General features: G+C 39.8%; 1 protein-coding gene across 1 annotated transcript; it reads left to right on the top strand.

Moving 5' to 3' along the window:
- Positions 1-2985: 2985 nt before the first annotated feature.
- TARS1 (threonyl-tRNA synthetase 1) lies at positions 2986-17589 on the top strand. Its single transcript, XM_021554607.3, has 19 exons — positions 2986-3027; positions 3269-3349; positions 4171-4361; positions 5318-5441; positions 6520-6641; positions 6866-6983; positions 7727-7791; positions 7873-7951; positions 8508-8654; positions 9544-9642; positions 10352-10518; positions 11017-11179; positions 11268-11405; positions 12084-12161; positions 13876-13976; positions 14084-14188; positions 14821-14893; positions 15622-15736; positions 16359-17589. The coding sequence occupies exons 1-19, from the start codon at positions 3007-3009 to the stop codon at positions 16505-16507; spliced, it is 2136 nt and encodes a 711-aa protein (XP_021410282.1). The 5' UTR covers positions 2986-3006; the 3' UTR covers positions 16508-17589.
- The last annotated feature ends 1817 nt before the right edge of the window (positions 17590-19406 follow it).

Below are 19406 nucleotides of genomic sequence, written 5' to 3'. Positions count from 1 at the left end.
TATCTCTCCTGCAATAGCAGAAACAAGCCCAGTATTTGGGGAAAATTTTAGATGCATGAAGACTACAAACAATAGTGGCTGTACACAAAGCCATCATGGATATACCACCAAACCAAAATTGTCTTTTTTTTTGTGTGAAATACCAGTTATTTTTCTTGACCTCCTAAAAAGATAAATATTTTAATAAGTCACCAGAAGCTGAAGTAATATCAAAATTCAAGGCTTATATTTCACGTTCTTCACATGTTCCAGTTTTAATCAGGGTTTCAGTTATTTTCACAATATTTACATTTAATATCATTTTTTTTTATTCACCTTCACACATTTTTCAGTTTCTAAATATGCATTTCTACAACTGTTATACTAGACTTCTAAAAAGTTTACTCCTTTGTTACATTAGCTCAGGAGAAATTAATACTAGAGATGACTGAACAAAAGTATGTCAGTTCTTAAACATGAGATTCTTATATTTGTATGTTTTCTTAATTTTGAGATAATAACTCTTTGCTTGAAGTGGGCTTATGGAAATCCATTGGACCTGGAATTCAAATGATATGTGTTGAACTCTCAACATAAATGGGTGGCATTCATACAATTTTATTTTCAAATTCAGAATTTGTGAAATTAGCAAATACTCTACAGTGAATAGAGTTGATTTAATGTACACAAATATAAACAAACCCAGACATTTTACAGAAAGCCTAGTGCTGCATTACAAGTCAGATAGTTTCCCTCGAGCAGCTGATGCAAGTAAATGGTGTACATGTGTTACACTCATTGCTCTAAATTTGTATTTGCACTTTGATTTAACTTTAATGTTTGGTTTTCCTAAATGAAATATAAGCCAAGTAACCCCACAATTCCACTAGAAATTTCTGACCACTTTTTTCCCAACAAACTTCTCATGATCCCAAAACATCTATTCATTTTTGATAATCATTAAAGCACACTGAAATAAATTTTCACTATTAGAGCATGGCTGAATTTAGCTGTACATCATTAATTGCACTGCTTAAGAGCGAAGTCAGTAAAGCATTCACTTAGTTTTGTGCTTTTTGCCATGAAACCTACTTCCTAAAGCCAAGAGCTGAGCGGAATTTATGTCTCAGCAGATCAGCGTGTTTCTCTGCTGCCATCTTCTGGCACAATAGACAGTTCTACAGTTTCCCAATCGCTTGTGAATAGTTTTTTCTCTTGAACACCATCAGTATATGTTTTTGTTCCATTTTGGCATAATATAATTTATCTATAAGTTTTGCAATGTTCTGTCTCTTAGGCACTTGTAAGTTTTCCACCTGAAAAAGATTTTAGGAGATTTGCAAATATAAAGATTAGTATTATAAAACAAATGCCCTTTGTATTACTCAACATTGTATTTCTACAAAAGATACTACATATATTGTTACATTTAGCTGTTTAATAAATGTTTTTGCCAATATTTATGCTGTTCATTCAGACAACAAATGAACTATCCAGATCTAGGCCTAATTCTGTCTTTAAGTTCTTACTTACTACACCTTCCCATTTTAATAATAGATTAAAATACTTGCATTATTTTCTAAGCTCCTCCATTTGTGGAGAAATAGCCCAGTGACATTCTCTCAACCATCCTTCACCACTAGATAACGACATATTTGAAAGCTATATAAAACATCCTTTTTTTTTTTTTTTTTTTTCTGAACATTTGTCTCATAGCACTTAAGTTCATGGAGGATAAGGTGCCCCAATACCCACCTGGGAACATTTTACACACTCTAAACTCCCCAATCACTGCTGCAGATGAAGAGAAGGCAGCTACTTCAGGAGGCAGAAGGGGTGTTGGGTCCTCTGCTGGCAGCAGAAGTCCATGGCAAGACCTGACCCATGATTTACGCTTTTCTAAGGATGTTATGCCAGGATTTCCTGAAAACACAGAACCTGGTAATGAACATCTTGCTTAAACTGAATGAGTTCACTGGTAGTATGCCTAAGATTACCAAACACACAAAAGACCTTGGGACTGGCCACTCTGGGAGTCCACAGCCACCATGAGGTTGTGCTGCAAGATAGTAACCTTCCTAAATGAAAATATAATTGTTATTATAACCTGAGAACAAGAGGAAAGAAGAGAAAGATGATTGCAGAGCAAAAGCCATGCCCGAATATCACATCTTTTCCTTAGAGGCATCTGTAGCTTCCAAGCCACTGAGCTGAGGCTTCCCTGGGGACAGCTGCAGATGCTCCTGCAGTTCAAGTCTGACAAAACCACCTCAGAATCTCTTCTACATATTTTTCGTCCTCCCGTGGGAAACCAGACAGTGGTCAACACGATTTTTTTATTTCAGTTTAGTCTCTTTCACAAAGAGGACTCCCAATTACTGATCCATCCTTGACTGAACCTCTGTGTCAGGGGGAAAGGTAGCCAGGTACACCCTGGGCTCTGGAGTGAGTCCAGAGAAGGGCAAAGGAGCTGGGGAAGGGTCTGGAGCACAAGTGTGATGAGGAGCAGCTGAGGGAGCTGGGGCTGTTTAGAGAAAAGGAGGCTCAGGGGAGACCTCATCGCTCCCTACAACATCCTGACTGGAGGGTGTTGCCAGGTGGGAATCCACCTCTTGCCCCAGGCAACAACTGTGAGAAGTGGACCGTCTTCAGCTACGTCGTGGGAGGTTTATGCTGGACATTAGGAGGTATTTCTCCGCAGAAAGGGTGATTCGACACTGGAACTGGCTGCCCAGGGGGGTGTTGGAGTCACCGTCCCTGGCGGTGTTCAAGCAAAGCCTGGACATGGCACTTAGCGCCATGAATGAAATCTGACAACATGGCGTTCGGTCACAGCTCTGATCTCGGGGATCTTTTCCAACTGAATTGATTCTATGATTCTTCCCGCGACAGCGAGCAGGGCGCGGACAGCCGGGGCCGCAGGGCGGCCGCTCGCCCCGCCGGGCCGTGCCGGGCCGGTTGCATCAGCCGCGGCCCACCGGCGCCTGCGCCAGCCGCGCCCGCCCCTTCCCGCGCGGCTCCGCGGCCATGGCGGGCGCTGACAGCCAGGTGGGCTCCGCGCCGCCCTCGGCAGAGGGCAGCCGGGCCTCTTCCCCTGCGCCTCCCCAGCTCCTGGGGGCGGTGGGGTGTGCCCCACGGAACCAGGGAGCTGGGGGGGACGAGGAGGTCGGGTCTTTCCCGTCTTTTCCGGGTCTTTTCCGGGTCTTTTCCGTGGGGCAGGGAGGAGTTAAAGCACCTTAGGTATGAGGGACTGCCGGGGCATGACTTAAAGGGTGCTCGCCCTTCGCAGGTGGTCGCTGGGGAAGAGAAGAAAGCTGACTGCGGGAAGAAGAAGATGAAGGAAGGGGCTGGCGATGGAGGGCGGTCGGAGGTAAGCAGCCCCTGGGCCGCGGCGGTGGGAGGATGCGGAGTCCTCGTTGCTGCCCTGTGCGCTGCTGGCTCTGCTGCGGCTCGTCCTTCTGAAGTATTTTATCGCGCGTTACAGTAACACCCCGACAGCGTGCCTTGTAACGCCATTGCTGGTGTTTGCATTAAGTTGCGTCGGTGTAATAGGAGAACAGCTCAGATTCCCATAGCTGGGTTAGGTTTATGCTTTTCCCTGTGCCTCTCTGCAGTGGAAAGCAGGCAGCATATCGCCAAGGTGAAGAAAGCTTTCTTAAGGCGGTTTCGTTTTTCTCTTCGCGGTGGGTAAACACAGATCCCTTTGAGTCCACGGAGGGCCAGCTGCTAGCGCTTGCTCCTGGGCCAAGTGCATGGCTGTGCCCGGACGGATGGTCCTGACGTCATTACACGTGTTTAAACTGGAGTCAGTTCCTGTCCGGATGGCTCAGACTAGAGTGTTCCCTCAGCTTTTTGACCTAATAAGAAAAGTCTTGCTTTATGTCGAACTGACACAGTTTTCCTAGTTAACTTTTGTCCATGTGTAGTTTATTTGATGGTGTAGTTGTTTGGTAAGGTGGTTTATTGAACAGGTGTATGGTAGTACAGATTTCATTAAGCTGAACTGTGTGGTATGACATAGTTAGTACTATATAACCTGAAATAATGGTGATTATCTGTGTTACATATAGCACACAGATATCATCACGTAGTTGCTTATGAAAACTATATCTGTTGTATTGGCATTCTTGATATGATGTCTGTCATGTTAATATCTGATTAGTCATTTTCCTTTGTCTTTATTATGTACAGCTAAATCCTTGGCCTGCATTTATCAATGAGCGTTTGGAGATGTACAATAAACTAAAGGCTGAACATGACGCACTCCTTGCAGAAAGAGCTGCAAATGACAGTAAAACCATTAAAGTTACGTTACCCGATGGCAAGCAGGTTGATGCTGAATCTTGGAAGACTACTCCTTATCAAATTGCATGTGGAATTAGGTATGTTTCTGTTCTGTGATGCTACACAATCATTTTCAGACAGTTGAGTTTAAGGGGCTGGGTATTGTATAGTTTCTTTGTTATGTATCTCAAGTCTTCTCATAGCATCTTGGATGATGAACTGAAGGTAAACACCAGGGTTTTAGTTTTGGAGTGCAGTTTTCTTTTGCCTTATGCAGTTTCTAACATTAAATAAGAATAAAGCATTCTAACAGTGTATTTTTACATCCAAGTACTGCTGTTGCATTGAGAACTAATTTGCTAATAGATGGAATGTTAGCATTGCAAACCAATTTGCATTGACCTGAGGAAGATGACTGCTGAGTGATGTTTCAATTGACTACAGAAAAGTTTAACAATATGAGTATTCGTCACTTTAGTTTGCATGGGAGATATTTTTGAATCATTCACAGTGAACACCCTGACAGTTAACATTACAAAGATTGGGTGATTCCTAAAAGTGAAATGCCTCTCTTTTTCTTCTTTTTTTTTTTTTTTTTGTTTCCTGTCCATAATAAGGTGCCATATCATTGGAACCTCCTTTGTTTCTCTGATTTGGGATCATGAAAAGAGTATTTTGCCTAGTGGATATAAACAGTAAAGCTACTATGTCAAAAATGGTATTTGGTAGCTTTTAAGAGAGTGGTACTCTCTTATATTGCAACAGGACTGGGAAGTTAGGTTTGTACTTGGAGGATGCTGCCTCTAAGTCAAATGTGTGTGATAGTTAAGTATATAGCACAATTTGCTTCCTATATCCCTAAAATATAAGTAGGATTTTTCATCAATGTTCAGGACTGGCTAAACCGGTCATTTATTTTGAATTTATTATATCCACTCTGATGAGCACTCTAAAATCTTATTCAAACTGGAGGGCAAATCTGGGGAGCTTCTGCTTGCTGATTTCAAAATACCATGTACTTTCTTATAATTGTACTTCTGTGTTTGTTCTGTAGTCAGGGATTAGCTGATAACACAGTTATTGCCAAAGTGAACAAGGTGGTTTGGGATCTAGACCGTCCTTTGGAGGAGGACTGTTCCTTGGAGCTGCTGAAGTTTGAAGATGAAGAGGCTCAAGCAGTGAGTATCTTTTGCCAAAATGTTTTTTGTTCCAAGTTTACATTTGACTTACCTTCTTGCAGTTATTTAAATATTTAGTATGTTCACAAGATGAAGAAAAAGGGGTTTGTGGTTTAGGTACTTCTGCATTTTCTCACAGCTCCTTACTGGAAGAGTTGTGATACTAGAGATAATGTACATTCTGCTGTGTGTGACTTTTAGCAATGTCTGCTTGTGTTTGCTGTTAAAAATTTGTGTTTTCACCTGTCATGTTAATGTAAAGTAGGTATTTTTAACTGACGTCTTCAGCACTGATTTTGGGAACAAAACTGAGTACAAAAATACTTTCTATGTAGAATCATGAAAGTATTGAGTAGACTACTCTTTTTCCTTCTGTATGCAAAAGTATCTACTTTTTTATTTTGGCTACTCAATCAGATAAATGTGCCCAGCCAGTAAATTTAGGATTATGTTCTTTAGAAAAAAAATTAGTTTCTACAATAAACTGTCAGTCAAACTCATCACATAAGTCTTACATTCAAACTCAGGGTTTTTATATTGCTAAATGACAGCTCCCTATTTATGATTTCAATTTGTGCTAACTAAGGCAGACTGACTCTTAAAAAATTTGGTTCTGCCAAAACCTCAGGTGTTGAACAAGATGGAGGGTGCAGGATTTCTTATGCATACGATTGCTGGATTAGAACCACAACCTTATGTTAAAAGCACATCTTTTGGTCATTATGCAGATCTGATTGATTAAAGTTCATAGAAAGAAAAGTTTATGAAAGAAAAGTTTGACTTATTGATAATAATTAAATCATGTCAGCAACAGTTGAAAGGAAGAATTGTTTGCTATCAGAATGTGAGTTTTTTCCATTTCCACTGTTTTCCAGTGGAAATGCTGATTTTTGGAAACATTGATGCTGAGGATGCGAGTGCTGCTGGGCAGGTCACTTCTGTTCTGCACACTGGTCTCATGTGGGATGTGCCTCAATTATCCTTGAAAGCAGGCATTTCAGAAAAGCTTTCAAATGGAAACAATTGGAAATGCATCATGTGTCTTGATACTGATAGATTCTTTTTTTGCTTCTGTTAGGTCTACTGGCACTCAAGTGCTCACATAATGGGTGAAGCTATGGAGCGAATCTATGGTGGCTGTTTGTGCTATGGCCCACCAATAGAAAATGGATTTTATTATGACATGTTTCTTGAGGAAGGGTAGGTTTTGTATTTTTCTTTATTTAGGAGCTGGGAGTGGGTGGCACCAAAATTTCACCCAGCAAAATTCTGGGTGCTTGTTCCAAGAACAAAGTCATGTGTACTGCTGCAGATGGCTTTGGCTTTTTGCAGGATGTCCAGCCACAGGTTGGTGCATTGCACCAGGATCACAAATTGCATATGAAAGCAAAAATTACTCACTTCTCTGTGTGTGTTTATTTTAGGGGTGTATCAAGTAATGATTTCTCTGCTTTGGAAACATTGTGCAAAAAGATAATGAAGGAAAAACAAGCCTTTGAAAGACTGGAAGTTAAGAAGGAAACACTTCTTGAAATGTTTAAGGTGGGCTGTTAGTGTTTCTAGCTTCGTGCAAGTATTTGTAACTTCAGGGTATGTGTTATTAGTGGTAGAAAAAAGGTGATACCACTCATCTGTGATACTTAACCAAAAAGAAAAAAAGGAAGTAATTTTTAAGTTCTTGGAAATAGGCATCCTGATATTCTGAAACTCTGAGAATTCTCATTCTTCCCTGCGGTGAGCTAACTAAATCCTGTGAAGCCACGTTCTTTATTTACTTCCCAGAAATGTAAATTTACAACATATTATGTATGCAGTTATGTTGTGTTATCTTGTCTGTGGTGATACTGTGACTGCATATGTTGCTGCTGCATTCAGAAAGCTCTAAAACATTTTTTAGAATAAGGACTTCTAAAAGAGTGCAAGCAATGCTAAAACCTGACCCTTTCTCTCTAGTATCGAGCTGCAAATAGGCATCAACGAGTTTTCACTGTTAGGGCATCAGGAGAACCATTGCATCATTTAGGTTGATGTCCAGTCTCATGCACAGGACATGGGGTCAGACATAGGGACACTGAGGTCAGGTTTCCCGGGCTTGTCCACTTGGGCCTTCAAACCCTCCAAGGACAGAGATTGCACAGCCTGTTCTCTGGGCACCTTGCTCCTCTACTGTCTGTCATTCTGTCTGTCTCTTTAACAGGCCTGTTCTGATGCAACATAGCTTCAGGTTTGCAAAGCATTTAAACTGACAAGGAATTAACAAGTATGTGTGCTGCTTTTCTTTTCAGTATAATAAATTCAAGTGTCGCATCCTGAATGAGAAGGTCAATACCCCAACTACTACGGTATACAGGTAATTATGCATGGATCATAATATTATTGGATTTATGGTTTTAGGATTAAGTATACTAAATAAATGCTTTCCTTTTCTTAGGTGTGGTCCCCTGATAGATTTATGCAGAGGCCCTCATGTCAGACATACTGGCAAGATAAAGACCATAAAAATTCATAAGGTAAGTGCTGGAACTGCCTTAGACAGATGTTTTCTCTGCATCACTTCAAATGTGTTGCTGCCTTTAGGCTTAGCCAGGAATGTACTGTGAAACTAGTAACTTGGCCAAAAACTTGGTGCTACAGATTGCGAAAGGGTTGTATGCTAGAATGATATTCACATGGTGTGAAGCCCAACTACATGTCCAGAACCTGCACTTCCAGCACAGGAATATTTGAGTTTGGTTTAAGGTTTGGCTGAACTATGTCAATTAGAATTTATAGTTTTTGCTTAGCTGATGATTATAGCTGTTAGTCAATTAACAGTTGGAATAGGATAGCTACAAAGCAGATAGGCTTTTAAAATGACAAGTGCCTGAAACCATTTTTATTTACTGTATTTACCTTTAAGGATTTTTCCAATCAGTGCTCTGAATTTCCCATTAAAAGTCTCCGTATGACTTAGTTTTTCCACAGTAATGATTTATAAATAATTGTATGCCTTTTCATAGCAGGCAGAAGTAGTAAAATGTGGAGGCTTCTGCTTTTCTTCAGTGTTTCATTCCTTTTTTCATTCAGAATTCTTCTACCTATTGGGAAGGCAAGGCCGATATGGAATCCCTCCAGAGGATCTACGGAATTTCATTCCCAGATACAAAACTGCTGAAGGAGTGGGAGAAATTCCAGGAGGAGGCTAAAAGCAGAGATCACAGAAAAATTGGGCGGGTGAGACAGCTTTTCTAGTAATGTATTCCAAAAGCACTGTGTGGATATAAGCCCTTAGTTGAAAGCATCATGAAGATAGCCTATACTTGCTGCCACAACCAAGGTGTGACACAATTTTATTTTCAGTTGGGTTGCGAAGTCAACTGCTTTTCTCAGGAGCATCAAAATCCTAAAATAAATAACTTTTTTATGCTTTCAACACAATAACATCTTTATTGCATACACTGATTAGAACAGCATATAAAGACTTGAGTCTGCAACCCACGAATGCTCCAGTCGGCAGCCAGTGCTGATTCCTACACAGTTTGCTGCAGCCTGGTCATGCACTTCTTTCCTTCTGCATGATTTCAGAATCTGCAGTACACAGTTGCGTTTTGAGTTTGTTTCTTCAGATGGAAACCCCTGTCAGTTAACTGATAGTTCTGAAAAGGGTTAAAATGTCTGCTGCTGCTATATTATGACAAAATTCTGAAGAATTCCCCATATTCAGACCTCAGGTGTGTGCACAGTATGTAAAAACATTAACCAGCTGTAGTTCACACATTCAGTTTATGTGCAGATAATTAGAGATCTACAGAAGCAGAACTAAACATTGATGAGTAAATGTGCAGAGGGAACTGTGAGGGCACAGTTGGGAGTTAAGTGTAAAGTTTTGGCACATCAGTACTGAGTGAAACAGGAAACTAAAAAATCTCCTTCCCCTGTAACTGCTGGCAGACTTAAAAACACTAGTGAAAATGCATCTGTTGAATTGGATGGTTTTCTTCCCCATGTTTTTCTTCTTAAAATTCCTATTAGTGATGACCGGTCAGTAGCAATTAATTTTTTAAAGTTAAGTGGAAAAGGTAGGGTGCAAATACTAAATTTTTAAAGTATTATATTCCTGCAGGACCAAGAACTGTTCTTCTTCCATGAACTTAGCCCTGGTAGCTGTTTTTTCTTACCAAAAGGAGCTTACATTTATAACACGTTAATTGAATTTATACGGGTAAGTAATGTCTTTTGGAAATCTTGTAGGAGAAATTATATGATTTTAAAAAATTACATAACAGCACGCTACATTTAACAGTATTAATAGCCCTTTATATCAAATTATCTTTTAGTTGTATATGCCATGGGACTAAAGTAGCTTTGTTTCTTTGAATTGGTCTTGTCACAATCTCTGAGAAGTTATGTTTTATCAGGACTTTATACCTGAAGTTAAAGCTGTGATAATGGTGCTTTGTCATAGGAATTGTTCAACATCTAATAGTAGAGCTAAGCTCACACTACTGCTGTTCCATTAATGCATATTGATTTATTTTAATAAACAATTTGGTCTTTTAGACCTATATTTTTTTTTTTTTTGAAAATATATGTAGGAAAAGAATGCTGATCTTCCTGCTGTAAGATTAGAAGTCTGTGTTATTAGTTTATATTTGGGCTGCAGTGTCATGGGGTATTGAGTAATTAGAGACTGCTGCATTGCTTGCAGAGAGGAAACTAGTTCTACTTTCTACTAGAAACTTTTTGGGGGAAGTGTGTAAGGGATGTATCCTGGCATGTCCATCTTGCAGTTTTGTCTTGCTTCCTCCCTTCCCTTCCTAAGTCACAGGATTTTTGTATGGCATCACTTTTATAGTTCTTGGCTGCAGATCGAAGCCTGTACTTACCTTTCTTTTCTTTTTAACTTATGTTATATACTATGCCTGTTCTAGAGTGAGTATCGAAAACGTGGATTCCAGGAGGTTGTCACTCCAAATGTTTTCAACAGCAAACTGTGGATGACTTCGGGGCACTGGCAGCATTACAGTGATAATATGTTTTCCTTTGAAGTGGAGAAAGAAATCTTTGCTCTGAAGCCTATGAACTGTCCAGGACATTGGTAAATACATAGCAAAATCAGTTTACCAGGGATTGTGCTGATCGAAAAAAAAACCTCAAAGTAAGCCTACACTGCTTCTTTTGCCTGTGTAATTATAAAGATGGTTACCTTCAGTTATTTGTTCTGTCAGGAATAATTATATGTCTTGCTGTGTACGTGCTCTCTTCACCTGGGACACTGAGAAATGTCATGTAATTTTACCATTATGAGAGTGACCCCATCATTACTGGGACATTATCAGTTTTGTGGCAGTTCAGGCATTCAGCTTTTAATGGTCAGTTTTAGAAGCTGTTTTATCTCCTTTCTTAGAAGAGGGGAAGGTCTACCAGCTGTTGAAGGAGATTGTTTCCCTAACAAATCTAGATAAGATTGATAGCTGTATCCACATAACACAGATGGCCTTATGGGCATGTGCTTCATCACTGGCTGCTTCTCCCTGACTGTTCTTTGCAGAATTTTGGTTCTGAACAAGCTTCAAGTAATAAACTTTTCCTTCAGCCTTATTTTTGACCATCGCCCGAGGTCGTGGCGTGAGCTGCCATTGCGCTTGGCAGATTTTGGTGTCCTGCATCGCAATGAGCTGTCGGGAGCTCTCACAGGACTCACCCGAGTACGCAGGTTCCAGCAGGACGATGCTCATATCTTCTGTGCTATGGAGCAGGTGGGAGCTGCTGCTAAATGAAACTGGGTATTAAAATCAGGGAAACTGAAATTTCTGTATTTGAGACATATTTTCTATTATCATCAAGATTGAAGAGGAGATAAAGAGCTGTCTGGGGTTCTTGCGCACCGTGTATGATGTCTTTGGATTTTCATTTAAACTGAATCTCTCCACTCGTCCTGAAAAGTACCTGGGAGATATTGAAGTGTGGAATAAAGCTGAAAAGGTAAAACAGTAGTCTTACTATTTTCTATGATGTAAACCTGCATCTTCTGTAATAGCTTACTGCCTTCTAGGAGGTACAGTGAAGTTTGGCTGGGCATGAGCAATATAACTTTGATAAATGCCTTCAGTCTGCCTGCTGTAAATAGTTTTTTCTCAGTACAGAGGCAGTCTTCAGGCAAGCATCAAATGAATGTAAGCATCTCCTGGTCTTTTTTTGACATCTGAAAAAGAGGAAGAGAGTCTGTTCTGGCAGCCCCTGTAATAAGACTTAAAGCGATCTCCCAAAAGTGAGGCTGAAAGGGATGGGGTTGGCTACTGCAGGTGCAGTACTGGGGAGAAGATACATCAGGAATAGACATTTGGTGTACCAGGGCAGATTACATCTCAACATTAACTACAAACTTTGAATTTAGTATAAAAGTTTTTATATCTTAGCTAATGCTTGTTTGGCCTCTTCCAGAATGACTACATTAATTTTGTGTGTTTAAATTCAGACAAAATTATTATTATTTTTTTTAAGCTGGTGCTCTTCCAAAACTTCCCTTTTTCAGAAAATAAATGTGTTTCGGCAGTTACTGAGTAGTAGTGAGAATTTGGTATGGTCACCTATTTGTAGGAGCAGGCTTACTTGAAACTGTGATGTGTAAAAAAACACTGAGTGTGTATACTTTATCTCCAGCAACTTGAAAACAGCCTCAATGCCTTTGGTGAGAAATGGGAGTTAAACCCTGGTGATGGAGCTTTCTATGGACCTAAGGTTAGTGTATTGCTAACCCTTAACTGGATTTGGTTTTTAATTCTGTTTGGGTAAGGCAAAAGGCTGGGATGAGGAAGAAGGGAGTTTTTTTTGATGTTATCCCATTTTAAGATGCTGTCAGACAGAAATTCACTGTTTTTCCAGATTCATAAACACTAACGTATTTGAGAGAGAAATAGTCTTCTGTGATCCTGGTTTTCACATAGTTTTAACTGCTTTAACATTCATTTAATTAATTAAACATGAATAAACTATTTTTCTGCTGCTTAAACAGCTGAACTGATGGGTGATATAAACACAAGGTGGCACTGTATGATCTGTTTTAGCAAATTTCTGCATTGGAAATAATTCTTTCAGCAGTAAGTGAATCCTAAGTCAGGAGAAAATCAGAAGTAAACTTAATAGTTAAACAAATTTTTATTCCTTTAACTTCAGAGTTTTGAAGTTGCATTGAGTTACTGGAGGGTTTTGTTAGTTTAAAAATTTGCATGCATTGATCATGTGAATTTGTTGGGTTTCTTAAGAGCAGACTCCTCAGTTTAAACACATTAAATAGGGCTTTTTAGAAACGTCATTATCCTTGCACATAAGGACATAGACTGTTATGAAGTGGCTTTTAAATTTTTCCCTAATATGCTTACATTACATTTATATTTGTGTTCTCATCTAGTAAGCTGGTTCTGATTTCTGTATTTGCTTGCCACTTGAATTGGTTTTGGTTCATGTCATTTTTTAGGCAAAATGTGTTATAACAGCTCATATTCAGTAATTTCCGTATTTAATTGAAGGAAAACAAATATACAGGAATTTTGTTAACATTAATTAATCTTACACTTGCTCTTCATACAGTCTGGATTTGAAATTAAATTAGGTTGTAAATAATTTGATTAGAAGCTCTTTGGTGACTAGCTCTTTGGTGATTCAGCTGATAAACTGAATTCTAGATGCAAAATTGAAAGACATTTAGATGTTGAGTTGTTAAAATACTGATGTGTTCATTTATTTCACATTAAAATAAGGCACACTGCCTTCATATATAGCCTGATATATACTGGTAAAATGATAAGTGAGCAATGTAATAAATAAATGAAGTCAGGAAACTATATGTCTACTCTTTTCTGTAAGTCTTTGTCTAAGTTGTATCATAAGTGTACTCAGAATTTAAGTGTTAAATACAAAAGAAAGAACAGGCTTGACTTGTAGGTCAGAATAAGTGTTAATGATTGATAGGAGCTCCTGCTGGTAAGTGGACTGTTTCACAGATTCCTGTCCCTTGTTCATGCCCTGAATTTGTAACACAAGCTACAAAGTCTTCAAATACTGTATTATAAAGAAATGCAAATTTTCCAGTTCGAGGCTGAAGAAATCTCATTTGTGGGGAGACATGTTCAGTTCTGTGTTTATCTTCTGCTGTGCTCACTCAATGAAAAGGCCCATGAAAGTTCCAGACTGAAACTCACACAATGTCTGAGACATTAAATATAGTTCCCACCTGATATATTACCTCTCTAGTTACTCACCCTGTTTTAGCTCTAACATTTTTTGCATCAGAACGTGCAAATCACTTAAAGCCTAATGAAGTAAAACTATGCTGTTTAAAACTGCATAGAATTTCTCTGCACTGAGTGAAATTTTCCATCTCAAAACAATGAATTTGCTTTCAGAGGGGAATGCTTGTCTCTTAACTGTAAAAGTTTGTCTTTTTGTTCTTCAGATTGACATTCAGATTAAGGATGCCATTGGCCGCTACCACCAATGTGCTACAATTCAGCTTGACTTCCAGTTGCCAGTCAGATTTAATCTCACCTTTGTCAGGTAAGCACAAAGGCAGGTGGTTTTAGTTTCTGTGTAATCTAACTTCAGTGACACAGACATAAGGTTGCATCAAGGAAAAAAAAGCTTACAAAAGCATTTCTTTACAGCCATGATGGCAATGACAAGACAAGACCAGTTATCATTCATCGGGCTATCTTGGGATCCGTGGAGAGAATGATTGCCATTCTAACAGAAAACTATGGAGGCAAATGGTAACATTGAAAAAATATTATTCCAGTTCAAGCAAACTCTAAATGTAGAAGATAAATTAGCCCAAAGTACTTGAGAGTCAAGAGGGTTTGTTTGTTCCGCTTGCTTGTTAGGGCGACATGCCTAGGAATACTGCAGGGCAATTTCTTCTGAACCACCTTCCTTAGGCATGATATTATTCAAGGTATAGTAGATTCTACATGACACTGACAATGCAGGTGGAGCATAGAGCTAGTCTGCCCACGGGATTTGCATTCCAGCTGCTTTTGTGCAGGACTGTCTTGTAAAGATTGATTTATGTAGGTGATCTGCTTTACCTGTCTTAATACCCGGTGGGAGTGACCCCTCTGATTATGACAAGACTCAAAAGTAAAGGCTTTCCTTTGCTTAGTTCTCAATGAGCTCCATCAGTCAGGCTTTGTTGCTCATGCCCACATTGCAATCCTTTTAGACACTCAGTTCCTTTGCGGAAATAATTGTAATGAATACAGGGCTCTCATCACCTCTGAACCCAATCTGTGCAGCTGGCTTTAAGAGTCTCTTATGTAGATTTTATTCCTCTCTGTAAATAGTATTTTTTGTACTGAAAAAAACAATGAAAACTATATAAACTTGTTTTGTTTGTTTATTGAAGGCCACTCTGGCTGTCTCCACAGCAAGTAATGGTGGTACCAGTGGGACCAGCATGTGATGAATATGCTCAAAAGGTGATGTCTCTGGTTTCAGGGTTTTGATTTCAGTAATCAGTATTGTATTGATCTGAAATACTTAGTTATTAATAATTAATAGTATTTATTTCAGAGACATATTCTAAGTCTTTGCATATTACATTGAGTAATTTTTTATATCACAGTGACAATTAGCTGCTGAAGTTGTACGTTTCTTAAAGATAACATGGGTTAGATTTTGGATATATGAATAACAAATATTGATCTTTGTGAGACTTTTATTTTTGAAAAACTTCATTTTTCTCTTACTGAAATCTGTCTTACCCTTCAGGTTCTAATCCCCCATGGCCATGTGCCTCTTGTAGAGCAGTAAGAAAGATGAAAATGAGTCTTTGCATATTTAGCATCCAGCACACCTTTGCCTTTTAATCACATTATATGTAAATAGTTTGCAAAAGTTTTTTAAAAAATCTCTTCTAATCAGTAAGCTCCATTATCCTGTTGCCTTTTACAGTATCAAACTCAAATCACTATTCAAGCCCAAACATTAGATTTTTACATCAGTGTTTACTTACTTATTGCGTGTATAGTTGCATGATAGCTGATGTATTTTAATGTATTGACCTGGGCTCATCTCAAAAGCCTAAACCCACAACAATGCCTTTGTTTTAGGGTTCAGATAATCTGAAATGGTTTAAATCTACAAGTCATTAATTGTTCATGGTCATGAATATCTAGTAGTGACAGTTCTGATATTTTTTCTTTAGGTTAGGCAGCACTTCCATGATGCTGGATTTATGGCAGATGTTGATGTAGATCCTGGGTGCACACTGAACAAGAAGATCAGAAACGCTCAGATTGCACAATATAACTTTATTCTGGGTAATGTATTAGTTACCTTATACTGGCTGAGCCTTTTGTTACAGCGCTTTATCATTCTGTGAGCAAGGCAGAGAGTTTTAATCAGTGTTTTAGGTCAGTTTGCTCTTGAGAGTCTCTGCTGCAGAGAACCTCTCCTGTTGACATCATAGGCATTCCTGGTTTGGATAGCTGTCCCTGAAGGGAGATCACTGTGACCCAAGCCATTATTGATACTTTTTGCTGTCTTCTGGTCAGCAGTGTGGGGGTAGATATGTGAAGTCTCTTGTCCTTTTTCAGTCAGATTTTCCATCCTCCCAATAATTTATGCTCTTGCTTCTACTTCAGCAAAAGAATTGTTTCCATTGCATTTTGCTGTGGTACACTTCTGATCTGGGCATGCATGCATAAGAGAAGCCTATTTCAGAAAGAATGATGCGGGAAAAATCAGAAACTCATCCTGAAGTACATGATTTGAAGCAGCATGTTAGTCCTGTTGTGTGAATTGGGGATCTAGCATTGGCCTTAAAACCATCTGGGATCCATTAAGATTAGAAAGAGCCTTTGACAGAGAAATTCTACTCTCCAAGTAACTGACAGAATTGTGAAGAAGCAGTTGATTCCTTTGCCTCTTGGTTCTTTCTAGTTGTTGGTGAAAAGGAGAAGGCAAGTGGAACAGTGAACATCCGCACCCGAGACAACAAGGTCCATGGGGAAAGAACCATTGCAGACACTGTGGAGAGGCTGCTGCAGCTGAAATGTTCTCGTTCCAGACAAGCTGAAGAAGAATTTTAACACCACCTGCTCCACCTGGCATATAAAGTATTTGTAGTTTTCCTAATTTAGTTAACCAGAGCTTTTGTTCTGAGCCAGATTTGAAGTATATTTCACATTTGGACCTCTTGCTCATTTTTATGGGGATCTTTCTTTAGTCAGAAATGCCTCTTTTTATATAAAAAAAAATCAAGTTTTTCAAAAATGTTGAAGTAAAGTTTCCTGGCTTTTAACCAGTGACATAGGAAGCAAGATTAAATTACTTTCTGTGACTGCAAAGGAAGATTGAAACATTAATCAGGGGTATCTCTGGTATTCTACCTGCCCTATTAAGACTAACATATATTTTGGTAACATACTTTTCATGCCAGTTTAACAATAGACCTCAGGCTTAACAACCCACATAGTAACCATGTGCTGCAGCAGCTTCTGGACTGTCTCCAGTGATACCTTGCCATCCGGTCTCATGGTCTCTTACCAACTGTAAGTTTCCCTCCAGAACACCCAGTCACACAGACAGGGATATGAACAGAGGCCTCCTGCTCCCATAGTGGTTGTTACCTCTGGCAGTGTCTCAGCTCCCGAAGTGAGGCATTCCTAACTCCACAGTGGGACCCTGTGCCACAGAACACAGGGCTGCTAACCAAAGCCTACTCTGCCCCTTTCCAAAGGCAGTCTCTGAAATATGCTGGCTCTGCAGGTAAGGTCCTCAGAGCTGTAGGAAGGGGATAACACTGTCTGGAAGAAGCAGGGCAAAGTAGGGCCAAAATTTACTGAGGAAACCAATAGTATTAGGAACAAAGGCTGTTTCTGTTTTTGCCCCTACTGTAATGACAGCTCAGAGACATCTGTCACACAGAAACAAGAATGTACTAAGGTAGTGATTATTTCTTTAAGACAAATGCTGCTTTTCACTTTAATAGGTACAGTCCCATCCAGGCTTCCTTCCCAATCCTCTAGTCCAAGGTATCACTTAATTAGCAGCCTTTCCTATTCTACTGCTGAGGGGTCTCATGTATTGATTCTGGGTTTGGTTTGGGGTTTTTCTCTCCATCTGGCTACAAGAGGCAAATGTCTGTTGCTAATAAAAAAATAAAATCTTGGTCTGAGGGTTTTTAACATCTTTTTTATTTTATTAATCTTAAGTAACTTGAATAGTTTCAAAAGCTGCTTTATAACAGTTCATTTAAAAAGAAAAAAAAAGCTATTGCTACAGCCTAAGCTAAGATCACACAAGTCTGAGGACAGGTTTGAGCTCAAGCGCCTTTTGAAATCCTCAGTGTCTTGCCATTTCCATTATTGTCTGGGCAGAAGCATTTCATCCTGCCTTTTCTCACCTATTTCACTCAGGGGTGATGGTCGCATCTAATCAGCATTTGAACCCTTAGTGAATTTGGACTCGGCAGACTCTAACTCCAGCAATTTTCCCAAGATCTCTATTATCCTGCTTTCATTCATGGAGATTAAAGGTTCCATCTAACTGCTGTGGAGGGGAGAGGGGGAAATAGATTTTTCCTTGTCTTGCTGCTTCCAGAGTTACTTTCTGAGGGTTGTTATTTTCTGTATTTTGCACCTGCTCTTTTTGCTGAGAAGTGACTGTTGTCTGTGCAATCACTGCAGTGGAAGCAGACATCAGCTACACCGCGGCAGCAGGACTTCAGCAACTGGTGAAGCAAATGCAGTGTAGATACCAGTGGCCCAGGGTAATGGAGCCACTAGCTCTCTAGAAATTGTGCTTCATATTGCCTTTCCACTGGTGTATTTGTTGATTTACAGAGAGCTCTCCTTTCCTTTTGTGGAAAAGGAAAACAGACCAGGTGGTATAATAAGAGGCTGGTACTGTAAAGCAGCTTTTTATGGCACAGCAGGTGCCAATTTTGGAGAGGCTGTCCTCTACAGCAGCCTCATTTGCTGGGATTGTGCTCTTAAATACCAGTAGAACAGTGGACATGCACTGTGTGCCTACATTTCTGGAAACACCAGCCAAAGCACTGCACAGAGCCCCTGCAGGGTGGTGACAGGATTGAGGTGTCCAAGTCAGGTCAGCACAGTTCAGCTGTGGATGTGCACAGAAATAAGGCTGGCTCTGAGGCTGTGCTCCCCCAGCCCTTTCCCTGCTGAAGCAGCAGCCTTCAGCAGCGCTTCTGATGGCTTACAGACAGTACCCCAAGAGTTAAGGGCTGTAAATTTTCCTCAGCAGCTGAGGGCTAGTTGAGCACGTACCAGCCCAAGATACATCTGGTATACTAATATTACTGTAAGTCAATTGTCTTATTCCACAAATAGTTGAGAGCCGAGGGCCTGATGGGCTCTCCTTTATAGCAGTGGGCTGTGTGCTGGCATGTCCCCTTGAGTAAGGACTTTGCTTAAAGTTAATCCTTGAGGCTGGGAGAACCCTTCCCACAACCAATTCTCAGCAACTGGTTAACAGCATGCTAAACTTTCAAATACTGGCTAAGTGGTAAAAAAGATGGATTGTGCACATGTAAGCCTTTAGACAGAAGCTGTTCACTGTGTCTGAGAATAAGCCTGAATCCAGCTGCACCTAGACTCCCCTGAGAAAGGAATGTTGAATGCCTGGGACTCCTCCCTAAACATCCTGACTCAATGGCAATAGGGTCTCCCTACAACAATTTTGCCTGATCCTATTCTCTATGCAGTGAAAATTAAGTGTACCTTGACACTGAATCTTGTTAAAACACTGATGCATTTATGATCAAACTTCATAAATCAGTGTTTTACATTGATAAACATGTTGCTATTTCTTAGTTACAAGTGAAGTGTAGTACTTCTGTAGCACTGGCATGGCACAAGCAGCACGTTCTCTCTCTTGGTTCAACCAGAATTCCTCTGAACAGTGGTTTTGGTCCCTGCAAAATACTGCAAAACTGTTTGCTCCCAGCAAAATAGTGTGTCTCCT

The sequence above is a fragment of the Lonchura striata genome, chromosome Z, assembly GCF_046129695.1.
Source record: "Lonchura striata isolate bLonStr1 chromosome Z, bLonStr1.mat, whole genome shotgun sequence".
NCBI classification, from domain to species: domain Eukaryota; kingdom Metazoa; phylum Chordata; class Aves; order Passeriformes; family Estrildidae; genus Lonchura; species Lonchura striata.
Note: the sequence above shows the minus strand (reverse complement) of the source record. Positions and strands in the feature narration are given on the sequence as shown.